Raw genomic sequence first — 13965 nt, forward strand, 5'->3', positions numbered from 1 at the left:
AGTCCCACAAATACCTTTTGAATCTGCAGTTGAAGTCCACCTAATGCAGCTTCCTGTTATGGTGTGGTGATGATGCTGCACCACTGTTCAATTCAAAGTGGGGCTGCCACTCTCATGTAGACTTTCCCTACTTACACTTAAAGTATAAACTGCTAAATACCTTTTCTCATCAGCATTTAGAGCAGTTTTGTGACTTCAGCAGAGCACTGGTTAAAGCTTGTAGGAAGAGTTTTCTTTCTGCTCTAGGAGGATGCAGAACCCCTGATCTCTGTCTGGACAGTGCTGATTGGCCCTGTGCTGATGACATGCACTCTCCAAGGGAAAAAAAACCTCTCTAGCAATACACACTAAACTGAGAATGTGCAGAATGGCTACGTGTTCAGTCTGTCTTATCAGGAGATAAGACGTGGGCATTTGAACAAGAGGAAAGGCAGAGAAGAGAGGATTAAACAGCCTTTTCACACAATGCAGAGGATTAATACCTTAGGTTCCACAGTGAGTATAACAAGCATGCTTTACTTCATATACATACTGATTTACTGTTGTGGGTTTAGTAACACTTTAAGTGGGATAAAAATATGAATGCATCATGAAAGGATGAGTGTATAATGAAAGGTTGAGTTCACCTTTTAAAAAAGTGCACTTTTAACACATCCTAGTTTCTTACAGTATACTTGTATTGTGCCCAAATTGGCAAACCAACATGTTGCTGCACTGTATGTACCCTTACATGACTATGGTTATCGTCCTTGCCTTCTCAGAGCAACCTGTGCAAGTGCTTGCTTCCTACACTGGAACCTGTAGATAGCTCAGTTAGTTCTTCTTCCACCCAAGTAACTAGAGCTGTAATATGGAGAGGCAGAGGAAGTGTTCTATATTCCCTATACCTAGAGGTGCATTCCAGCGCAAGGCACTGTGCATCAAGACACACCATATGGTGCTTGCTCTACAGTGAATTAGTTGATTTGCCGATCAGGGACAAAGCACAGGTTTTCTTCAAATATACCCAGGAAAATCAAGCAAGTTTTTTACTCTAACCTTTTTGCCTTTCACTCATCATATTAGAAAATTTATTTGCAACCAACAACTCATTATTTCTTTATCTGTAGCAGTTTCTTTATCTGTAGCAATGGTCTCCAAACTGCAGCTTGTGGGCCAAATGCAGCCATTTGATAGCCTTTATCCTGCCCATGGTGCACTAGGGTTAGGTTTACCACTTACTACAAGAGTGGGGAATAATTCCTGCCACTGATGATAGGGTACTATTCCTTCTTCTTCCCAAAGGCGCTGTATAATTTCTATACTCTCACTGACCAAAAAGCCTGAGGCATTGTTTATTCCCACTGAATCTAGGATATTTTCTACACCCACTGGCCACAATCTATTCCCCCTAAAGTATGAAGTACAGTAAACTGTCCCTTCATTTAAAAAGTTTGGAGGCCTCTGATCTATAGAGAAATAGGTAAAACACTTTGGGGGTTATTTATTAAAACTACATGGTGCAAAATCTGGTGTAACTCTGGACAGAAACCAATCATCTTCCAAGTTTTATTGTAAAAGCCTAATTGAACAAGCTGAAGTTAGAAGCTGAATGGCTACCATGCACAGCAGCACCAGATTGTGAGTGCACCAGTTTTAGTAAATCTACCACTTTGTCAACTAGATTGGGAAGAGTGCTGTGATAAGTCATAGAACCACATAAGTTTTTTTGAGGATGGGTACATGGCTCATTGCCCAACATTCTTACTGGTACATCTGCTCATCCATGGCTATTCTATGCCTAGGCCATTGGGATGCCTACATTTTTTTACACTCCACCCGTGCTAAGCTCACATGTCCACACACTGCCATATAAACTTCACTGGTGTTATCTCCTGTATGGACTAATCAACTGTTTTCATACATGTTTTAGATACTTTAACCCAAACAATAGGTGCAAACTATGGATTCTTTTGAGAATGAGAAAAAAACAAAACAATCTCAAAGAAAGAGAGAAAAAACACAAACACATTGTGGAATATTTTACTTCTCTTCTGCAATGTTGGAGGTCCTTGATAATTATATGCACTTCACATACCTCTTCTCTCACTTTTAGATTAATCTTCTGAAATGAGATGCAGTGGATTTGCATACAGATTTGACGACACAAAAATAGATATGAAATTATTAACAGTCTATATATGTTGTAATTTTTTTCCTAGTGTGGAGTACCCTTGCCTACAGCGATATTCTTGGCTTTGAAAGTCATCAGGCTGATTTGCCTGCTCTTAGGTTATGGTACCCCATGCTGCTACACTGTCCCCTGCAATCAAAGCACTTGCACACATTCCGCGGTTTCCCCTAATAAGTATATTTTATTGATTGGCAGTTTTGATCTGCCTCCCCAGGGGAATATTCTGCATCTTACCAGCATTCTATAGATACATCTGGCATTAAATATGCCATCTTAAATGAGCATCAATTTTCAAAAACAACTTTTCTTCTAACTTTGAAGTGACACAGATGAAATTTAAAATATATTCTGCCTAAAAAAATTGAATTAACTATGCTGCATTTTATCCTTGAAGTTGTAGTCAAAGTATACCACGGGCTACTGAAAATTTGAACCTCTCAAAAGGCTGAAAGAGAACGCCACCGGAAAGGTGAACGGAAAGTTATTTCAATGATAAATACCAATATTTTGCAGAATGACAGGACTGTTCGGCAACCAGCTTTTTCCGAGAATTGGTAATTTCTCTATAAAGAGTTTCATGATTCAAGTGCTTATTCAACTTAGGTTAGCAAATGACAGCTGTGAGGTGCTCTGCAATGAAATGAACTGTGCCTACATGGTTTAATAGAGGCTCAGTAGAAAATACTCTATAATGTTTAGACTTCAGTAACTGGTATCAATTGTTAAAGGCTTATACATGATGAATAACGCTACTGAAGCTGGTGGTCATGACAATCTTTCTACATTTAAACATCCCTTGAAAAACTGATACCGCTTTTCAGACAAGCTGGAAGCATATCAATCAAATATGTTTTACAGTACTTTTTTCCTTTTCCTATCAGTATGATCAAATTCAACTTTACAAGACTGGCGCTTTCATTTTTATTTAACTTTTAGCTTTTGATAGGCCCAGTGGTCATCCGTACTATTCATTAAAGAGCAATTCCAGCAACAAGTATAAGCAATCAGTAATAATACTGCTAATTCTATCTCGAAATAATCTGTCTAGAAAACTATGTACCTTTTTTGAGTTCTATGCTATCCCCTGCAGAAAAAATCCAGAACACCTCACATGGTCACTGGGAGAGCACTTCCTGCAGTTTTGTGCTGTTTAACTTCAGTGTATCAACAATCATATTTGAACTTCCAATGTAGGTCTGAACCTGAATTATGAATGTGAGAAACATCTTAGTACTTACAATTTTTAACATCAGGCCTTCTGTAAGTGAGAGACAGCAAGGAGTAAACGTTTTCCCCTTTCAATGTTCCATTTCAATGCACCCAGGAATTCATAATCTGGTGTCTTTTCAGTTTCCGACTGTAAAAACTTTAAATTACATAGTCGGATACTCAAGCAGCAAACACCAATGTCATCCACAGCATGTGACATGTTTTTGTGGAATCAACGGCAATTTTGTTTTGCAAATCTGTTAAAGACTGAGCTACCAGAAATCATCAAAAGTCTGTTCAGGGGTCCAGATATTTTCATCTATGTTGGGATTATCAGACATAATAATGATATACAACATAATATAAGTCTCTCACAGTGTCTATATACTAAATGACCCCTACAGTGATTGAAATTTCTCCTTCTTGTTCAATATCCTTCCGTGCATGATTCTTACTTCATCCTCCACTTGTTACCCTCAAAGAAAGCTATAAACGCACATAGTGTATTATCCTCAGTATACTCACAGCTATCAAAAAGAATCACATTTACAAAAATTAGTGTAATGTTGTGCTTAACCACTCCATCATGTGTTCACTTCTATACATCTGTAATCCTTACTGTTACCTTCTATCTACTTGAAAACCGCCTTATAAAAAATTCCACCAACACGATTCTTCCAATATACAGCCTCCATTCCCATATATAAATGGGTGTGTAATGGGCTCATTCTGTTGAGATAAAGCCCACAGCCCTCCTTTATAGTTTCATGTAGCATCTCCATCACTTATAGTTTGAGGTGGTGGTCATATTATTATGCATATATAACATCTTGAAGTGTTGTGGCTCAGAATCCTCCCCTGGTAATATGTAACTCTGGGTTAAGTATGTTATTGGTTCTGGTATTTGTCTATAGGTACAGGTTAGGTAGGTGGGTTCATCTGCCATCCGCCTTTTGTATTTTACTGCTTAACCTTCCTCTTGTGTTAGTTTCCTGTTACCATCTCTTATGTTAACGGGTCGGTTTTGACCCGTGTCTTAAATCAGCTGTAAAATACACTAAAAACAATTATATATCATCCAATTTGTTTCTCATCTCTTGGTTACCTTGTTAGGCTTCCTTATCCATGAAAATATTGGTTTTAATATTTTTGGTGTGGGCCCCTGGGCCTTTTTTTTGTCAGTATACCCCTCGATTTCAATAAAAAACAATGTAAAATGAACCTCAAGAGAATCATATAAATAAATAAAAGGTTGTTATGTCACCTGACTATTACTGAGGGCATTTAGAACACATCTCTGAAATAAATTTGTTTTGTTTATTTTTTCATTTTAATATTATTAACTATAGTATCATCTATGGTGTTACGGGTCAATTTCGACCCATATATATAATTACTTCAAAAAGGCAAAAAAGTCTCTTTTTTTCAGCAATGGAACTTTAGTCCAAACACAAAATGAAAAACAGAACAAATATATATATATATATATATATATATATATATATATAAAACATAAATATAACAAAATATAGATTTTTATGCCGTACTTCCCTGGCTTACTGGGTATGTATTGCCGGAAGGGGCATTTTCCTCGGAAAGGGGCAGGACGTTCATCCACTGTCACCTCTGGCCCAGGGTTGAACATCAGTGGAAGGAGCTGCACCCATCTCTCCCAGCTTGTCAGATCTTGCTCTGGTATCTCTGTCAAATCTGAGGACTCTTGATATCATTTGAAAGGTCTGAAGTGACATTGTTGCCCGGAAAATATTTCTGACTGTCGATGCGTCCCACAGACTATCAGTGGCCTCATTGCAGGATCTGTACACTCCAGCAAGAAGAACAACACCAATATAGGCATCCAGGTATTCCTCATCAATGTCTTTCCACATGCTGCCATGGACTTTTTTTCCTTCAAGGTTTGTCATAGCAATGATGACTCTTTTTAGTGACAATGGCATAAATAGCTCAAAACATGTCTTGATGTCACCGACTCTCATCACAGGAAACCTTGTGATTCCAGGGGTCATTTTGATGACATTTGCAGCAACTGCCCTGCCATGTACATCAGGAGGTGCTGAGCTCCAACAGATCTTATCATTTTTGGACTGGAATATTTCAGCGGGAGCAGCTTCAGCACCGGTGGCCTCCTCATCAGACTCATCACATGTGTCTGTGTCTTCTGGATGATACTCCACAATGTCTTCCTCCTCAGAAACCTGCTCATCCAAATCACTATGCCCCTCTGTGTCCTCTCCCTCATTTTCACCAAAAATATTATCCAGAACTTGGCTCTATGAAAATCTTCTTCTCATTTTTGCATGCTACAAATTGGAGATGTGCACTTGCAAGTCATCAATTCTATACTGAATTGGCCTCCCATGTCTGGACATGCTCGTCTTTGTTTTGTTTTTGTGCAGGTATACTGGAAAACAAGGCAAAATGAGAATCCCTGAAAGCTCACGATTGGGAGAGGAGCTGGCTGTCAGTGTGCTGGTTGACAGTGAACTTATGATTTCAGTTTTGGCTCTAATTATTGCTTTATAATCCTATTTTTATAACTGGGTCGAAACCGACCCTAACAACACAAAGGTCATAATTTCAACTTGAGCATTTTATAATTTAGTGAAAACAATTTTTTTTTTTCAATTTCGTTGAAATAGAGGTTCCTGACAAAGTCATGAAGCCTTGTTGCAATAAACAAATTTATATGGTTATTTTATGCATTTAAAACCTAAAAACGGGTCGGTGACGACCCTAACACAAGAGGAAGGTTAAGGGATTTATCTTTGTATTTGGTTATATTGTATTGTAAATATTCCCCTTTTCCTACTATGTTCGGTCATATTTATACAATTTATTTACCAACAGGTACGTCCTGTGGGCTTTATGTCAATAGAATGAGCCCACTACAAACCCATTTATACAGTATATGGGAATGGACTGTAGTAGGAATAATTGCTGTCCCCCTTGTCTTATGTCCCCATGATTGATTATACTGCGCAGGGTATGTTTTGCAGTTTAATTAAATAAGTTTGTTCGCATACATTTAAATACCACTAGTTGACAGTGGGGGAGTGATGCTATCTTATGTTTTAATTTAGTTCTGGTATTATTAGTAGATTGTTCCCAGTACATTACCACTGTATTGATATTGTTTATTTTGTTGTATTTAAATTGTTATATCTCTCACCTATTTGGCTGGTGCTCTAAATACATCTTTAGAGGTCTCCAAGTATGGTATTGCTCTTCTGTAAGATGGCAACCTCTGTCCACGTTAGGGCGGAGGGAGAGAATTTAGCTGGCCGCAAGTCTGACAAGCACATCCTTTGATAAAGTTGGAAGTGACGAAACACGTCAAAAGGTGACGTCAGACGTAGACCGAAAGTTGCGTAGCGGCCATCTTGGATGAGGTCTAGAGTTAGCAAACGCTGATGCTGATTTTAATAAGGAGAAATGCTGATGTGCTATGTTTGTTTGTAAGCACTTTTTATTGGAATAAATAGCTGGTTTTAAAAACATAATGCACTATGTATGCTTATCTATTCTAACCCATTATACACTGCCATTGGGAATATTACTGGCCAGGAGGAGCTGTTTCTATCTTATGCTGTTGGACTGGCTTAGTCCGGTAAGGTGCATGGTCTGTGAGGTGGTGGAGTGTTAATTCACCTAACACTGGTGGTCACAATTGATGATTGAGGGGAGCACGAGAGAACACAATATTGAGGTATTGAAGATATCACACTATATTATATTTCTCCGGAGGGTTTATCTCCTATGAAGGGGAGGATGGAAGAGGAGGCTGTATATTGGAAGAATCTTGTTGGTGGAATTTGTTATAAGGCAGTTTTTAAGAAGAGGGTAAGAGTAAGGATTACAGATGTATAGAAGTGAACACATGATGGAGTGGTTAAGCACAACTTTACACTAATTTTTGTGAGTGTGATTCTTTTTGATAGCTGTGAGTGTACTGAGGAAAATACACTATGTGCATTTATATCTTTCTTTGAGGGTAACAAGTGGAGGATGAAGTAAGAATCATGCACAGAAGGATATTGAACAAGAAGAAGAAGAAATTTAAATCACTGTAGGGGTCATTTAGTATATAGACGCTTTGAGAGACTTTTATTTGGACTTTCAGGGGAGAAAGTGATATCCTGGTGTCTAGGGTTTGAACATATATTTGATTGTGCACAAAAGGGGGTACCGAATGTAAGGAATTTTATACAACATAATATGTCACACTGACTTGTATGCTAACAAAAGTGTTATACTGAAAGAACAATTTAAATAAAAACTCACTAACCTGAGATCCAGAGAAGGCCATCAGCTACACATCCAGCATGACATGAAAGAGACCTGTCAAAAGACTGTACAAAAGTCCACTTGTTTTTCTTTGGACAGTATCGTTCTACAGACGGTAACACCTGTCGAAGTTCATTCCTACCACCCACTGCATAAAGACAATTGTCCAGTGCCCCAAGAACAAAATGTTCCCGACAATTTTTCATTGGAGCAATTTCAATCCATGTATTACTTCGAGGATCGTATCTACAAGCTGTCCTCACAGCACAAGTACGACCAGTAGCATGTTCAACTTCTCCCCCCGCAGCAAACAGAAAGTCTCCCATGATTGCAACACAGTGGTGACTCCGTCCTATTGGCATGGGAGTCAGTTCACTCCAGTTTGCAATTCCTGCTATATGAACATTATCCTGATCAACAGGATTAAAGTATCTTAATTCTCGAACTTTGCAGATTTCCCGCTTTTTACCACCCACAATGTAGAGGGTATTGGATTGGAAACGTGGTTTTGTCCTTATGGTCTGCCATATTGGCTGTGCATAGATGTTTTCATGGTATTCCAAGGCTTCATTTATAAGTCCTGTTGCCTTTTCACTACTTTGGATCAAAGGGTGAGAAAGGGCCACAGTGTGAAGTGTATTTGTATCCATGAGGCCAAAACGTACATACTGCAGCAGTTCATCAACGTATTGGTAACGGCAGTTATGCTCCAGCCACCTCACAGCCAACTAAAAAAGATGAAAAGGTTAGTTTTAAAGTCATGCTTACACCATTGTTAATGTATTTAGTAATGTCTATGGACCGCAGTCATAAAAAGTGTCTAATTGTAAACTTCATTTCCATAAACAATTACATTCTAGCCACCATTTTTAAGTACAGTTTGTAAAATAGAAAGCATAATCTAAATAGACATTGTAGGAAACACCTGTTAATTTTAGCCGTTTCTGATAAATGAAGCCCCTATTGTTTTGAGATGACATATAATGGATTTTTTATTATGGCAATGCAGGTAGCAATGGTGATGTGCAAACTGCAACTAAGCAGAGCAAGTCAATGGATTTCAGATATTTCTAAAATAGAAAACAAGTCTATATGGATGAATGTAAGTTGCTCATCAGTTTTGATTTATTTAAAGTGCTACTAAATCCAGGACCCTGCATCCACTATATCTGGTTTCCCACAGTACACACAACATGGAAATGCAATTATTTTAGTACATATAAACTGCTAAATACATTTTCTCATCAGAAGTTAGAGCAGTCTTGTGACTTCTTTCAGTGTCCAGACCAGCATTAGCTAAAGCTTGTAGGAGGAGTCTTCTTTCTGTTCTAGGAGGATGCAAAACCCATGATCTCTGTCTGACCAGTGCTGATTGGCCCTATGCTGATCACATGCACTCTCCCAAGAAAGAAAATAAAACCTCTCTAGCAATACAGACCAAACTGAGCATGTGCAAAATGCCCACGGTTCAGTTTGTCTTATCAGGAGATAAAAGGTGGTTGCTTGAAAAAGGGTAAGAACAGAGAAGAAAGGATCAAACAGCCTTTTTATACAATGCAGAAGATTAACCCTGTGGGTTCCACAGTGAGTATAACAAGCATGCTTTACTGCAAATACAGGCTGATTTTACTGTTGCGTGTTTAGTAACACTTTAGGTAAACTTGTATTGGAAACACATATTTAGGATGAATTTAATATTGAATAACAGACACCAAAACATGCCTGATAATAGCTAATCATGCCTCTAAAGTTGTGTGTTATTCAATGCTGGGGTCATCTTAAAAAGATTTGATATAGGTTTGCTTTAATAAGCCTGAATAGTACAAAAAACTAGGAGTACTGAGAGACTTCCAGGCTAGCAGAAACAGTTCGGAAAACAAAAGGTGGAAATGCCGCACTCCGGAACCCATCCACTATCCACACATAAAGTGTGGCTTTAGCCTGAACTTCTGGCTATTCTCCAATGACATGTTTCGCCCCACCTACGAGGCTTAACCATAGACATTCTCTTATGTGCACTGTTTCCACCTTCTGTTTTCCAAGCCTGAATAGTACAAACATTCTAACCACTGAACTCTAATTAAACAAAAACAAAAGCAAGCAAATTAAGGATAAAACAAATTAATTGTTTACATACAAGTCAAATCTAATGTAACATACCCAAATAATTAACCTCTGCTTAATCAGCCAGGCAGGTATACTTGAGAAAGATATTCATAGATAGATATTGAGAAAGATATTTGTTGGAAATAGTTTTTTAGGACACGATATAGGGAATAGTCTTCACACACTGGAATACATTATATTGTATACTTTACAAGGATTTTAGCAAACCCTTTTTTGGAAAATGTTTACCTGCTTTTGTACCATAGATACTGAATTTGCTGCAATTGTTTGAAAATTAGCACATGTGGAAGAGTCTGACGTAAGGATCACATAAATCTCTATTCTTAAATGAAGCATTACACCAACTGAAAATCCCAGTGAAGTAAACATAAGGACATTGCCGAGGAGGATGCCTGTAATCTGACCTTGATGTGTGTGCAGACTTCTGGCTGCGGTCCAATTACAGTAGTGGGGGGAGGGGGATGAAGATTCTACAATATTCTGCCTACAGAGTGGTGTTGCCGTGGTTGCAAGGAAGAATTTTTTTTTTTTGCATTTATGAAAAAATGTCAGGCCACAGACTGAAATGTAAAGCCAATGTTTAATAGAATTGAACTACAAAGTAGCTCCTATAGCAATTACTTACAGTCCTAGTACCCAACCTGTGGCCCTTGGGCACTTACTCTGCAGCCTCAGGCCCCCCTACAGACAGTAGTCTGTGTTTTGGTACCTACTCAAGCCAATGAAGGAAAGCTATTCTAGTAGTTTGTAGTGGCTTCTAGTAATTAATGGCTTGGTGTATTTCTTTCACACTCTACTTGTTTGTGCTGTCTATTCCCCTTGTTTTGCCTCTCATTTTTTACAATGGGTTTTGCTGATACAAATGTGGCACAAGTAATTTTTAGGCCGGGTGTAGGGAGCCCTGATAATGGTCTTCAGCCTATGACTCAGCACGAAGGGGGTTCCCAACACACTTTTAAACTAACAAAAAAACTAGATTTCAACTTTCAGGTTAAAAAACAGAGGTTTTATTTGCATACCTATGAAAATATTTGTGGAATCCACACCGCTGTGTCAAGACTTAGGATAAGAGTTGTCTCTAACTATCTGTGTTTCTCAACTATAGATATATTTAGCAATGCACAAACAAAGAACAGGCACACCTAGAGGCATCTAAAGGTATAGCAACAAACCAGAAGCCCAGGCATTGTCACAAGACAGCTGAAGACTTCCAAGGGGGCAACCACTCCAATCTGTCCATAATAAGCAAAAAGAGAAAGGTGCACATGGGCAAAGCAATATACAAAATGGGACCCAGTACATTTCCTTTGATTTTTTGTTTGTTTCACACAGATTGGACTGGATGCCTTCATTGCTTTTTATTTTTCCGTCTTTGACTGTCTCCTGAATCGTGTCTGTAGTCCCCATAAACTCCTATAGCATAACAATCTTTTGTAGCATGCTGGTAGGCTCTGGCTATCTCCTGTTGTATGTCTGAAGTCTATGACCACTAACTGTAGCTTTACATATATTGAATATTATGTGCAGCCCTTTGGTGAAGTTGGGGGCCACATTTGAGTTTCCATATACCAAGTAATTTGAGCACCACTGACCTACAGAATCTGCTGTATCAATTGGTAAAAACATCTGGGTTTTTCTTTAAGGTTGTTGTATACATAGGCAATGAACACTGGATGTAAATAATTGGGCCAGGAATGTTTTCACTGATCTTTGTAGAACACAAAGGAATTGGGTCAAAGTTTCCAAGTTGGAAAAAAGCAGCATGGAGTTCCCCCAATATTCCAACCAGTCCCTAACCCAAGAATGCAGCCTGGGTGGCAATGCCTCCCCCCATTCCTTGCAACAGACCTTTGTCCCAATGTTAAGGAACAAGGGCCGTGTCCCCATCTATATATGCTTCAACATGGAGGTAGAGGTAATAATAAATGGGGGCTTATGGTGGACTCTGAAAGTCCACTTTAGATTCCACCAAATATCCTCCCCCTTCTTGGAGAATAAGCACTGTGTAACCTATTACTACAAAGAGTTAAAAGTAAATAAAAATGAAACAATGCTGGCACTAAATGAATAATCCTTTCTATAACCATTTATCTTACATAGACTCTATCCACAAACAGATGCTGGTGTTGCGTGACTTCATATCTTTTGGTCTTGTCCTAAACTCTGAAATTCTTTGAACCAGGTAAGGAGGATAATTAGGCAATTTACCGATGTTAATCTAAATAATGACATGGCAGTCTACCATTCAAATGTCCATAGGAGCAGATACAAACGATCACTCCTGATCCACCTACTGAATATGGCCAAGACTTTTATCTCTGCTCTCTGGAAGCAGGAACAACATTACATGCATTGAAGATCTTATGGCATCCTCGAACAACCAAGATGACAAATTCTGGAGCACCTGGTTTTACTGGTTGAAATAAATATTTTCCTCAGAGTACAAAGCCATTCTGGGGTAAGCAATCTATGTACCCACCACCCCGATCCAGCCTACAATTTTCTTGATTGGGTGAGAGGAAAAACGCTCCAGCATTCCCAACCCCTTTCTCGCTTACTCTTTTTTTCTCTCTCCTCTGCCTTCCCCTTTCTCAGCTAGCCCACCCTTACACTCCTCTCCACTGCTACATCTGCTCCTACTCTTTTTCCAATACTTCTTCTGTTTTACTTGTTTCCTCATCTTCCCATTTACCTATTCTCCCTCACCCTGTTGAATAGATTTTCTTCTACCCGTATTTCTATGTGGTAAGCAATCTCAGTTAGTAGGTAACTTTGAGCCTTGGGCTGCTGTAGTTGCCATGCTATTGTTACCAAATAGCTTGGGGATGTCCTACGATTTGGGTGCCTAGCAGGTGAACTTATTCTCTGTTCTGTACATTGTGCATATGTATTGTTTTATTGCATACTATGTTCACATTCATGTCCTTGGAAAAGTTTAAATAAAGAATAAAAGAAATTTAATAAAATAAACCACAAACACATACTTACCAGCTTTTAAAATAAAGTATATTTATGTCCCCAGAAGTAAATCCAGCTTCACTCATGGCATCTAGTGGTGTGTCTGTCAATCAAGTTATCGCAATTGACGCCAATCACGATGACCTGTCACCCACTGATATGCACACACTGCACTGATGTTGATAAATAACAGATTCTCAACTGTGGTAATTAAAATTTACCGCTGGGAATTACAGGTGATGTTGTTGACCAAACTTAGTCAATGATGCCACGTAGAATACCCATCAGTATTACTGCAGTTGGAAATCTGTCATTTAGTGACAGGAGCAAAAGTTGTACAGCCTGCCTAAATTTCATCACTTAAGTGGTGTTTTCATTCACATTGGTTTTAACGATTTTTGGCCTTTTCAGCCGCACAGCCGACAAGTCAGACACAGACTTATTTGAACAACACTAGCAGGGAGAACAGTGAGCAGCAAAGTAGGTGCATTACCAAATCTTTCTTCAGATCTCAGGAGGCCAGCACTCATAGTCCATTTTTATTTTAGCTCCAATTTGAAAGAAAAAAGAATGAGATAAATCTATAGGTAAAGCAGAAAATATATTTAGGTAATACCTTAAAATCTGCTTTCAGTGGACACATTGGAAGAAAATAACAGGAGGAGACTCCTTAGAAGTGCTTTAAAATTCTAATATCTGAAAGTGTTTTCTTTCACATGCTGTGGGTATAGCCTTGTAATTTAAAATACTGAATCGTTACTGTACACTTATTTTCAAAATTACATAGCATCATTAACTATTAAACCAAAACACATAGCTTGTCAGTAGTTTATCAAAAGCAAATGTCAACAGCCACTTATTCAGTGGTAGCACAAAGTGTACCGTATAACTAGCTGAAGGCTCAAATTGTTTTAGTACATGGCATTTGCAGACTATGATCATGACCACTGCAAGTTATACTTAAGAAAAAATTCAATATGTATTTTTACTTGCTGTTTGAAATGTCTTTCCTCTTCAATCTGAGGCACGTATATTTTATTCCTTCTTTCCCTACTTTGAGTGTAATGAAAAACACAAAGATATTGCAAGTCCAAAATATATTTTGAAATTATTTATAGTCACCAGATTCCATGTGTACTTTACTTTTCATTAAGGCATTGTGAACACTATACATATATACAATTGATATTTTC

The 13965-nt window shown here is 38.3% G+C and overlaps 1 protein-coding gene across 1 annotated transcript in view; it reads right to left on the reverse strand.

Moving 5' to 3' along the window:
- KLHL32 (kelch like family member 32) overlaps positions 1-13965 on the reverse strand; it is a 246851-nt gene that overhangs the window by 37393 nt on the left and 195493 nt on the right. The window contains exon 7 of the mRNA XM_089665298.1: positions 7689-8415. Within this exon, the coding sequence (XP_089521424.1) occupies positions 7689-8415 (727 nt within the window). The remainder of the gene's footprint in view (positions 1-7688; positions 8416-13965) is intronic.

Source organism: Staurois parvus, unplaced genomic scaffold (genome assembly GCF_062004578.1).
Source record: "Staurois parvus isolate SC_StPar_1 unplaced genomic scaffold, SC_StPar_1.0 ptg000048l, whole genome shotgun sequence".
Classification (NCBI taxonomy): Eukaryota; Metazoa; Chordata; class Amphibia; order Anura; family Ranidae; genus Staurois; species Staurois parvus.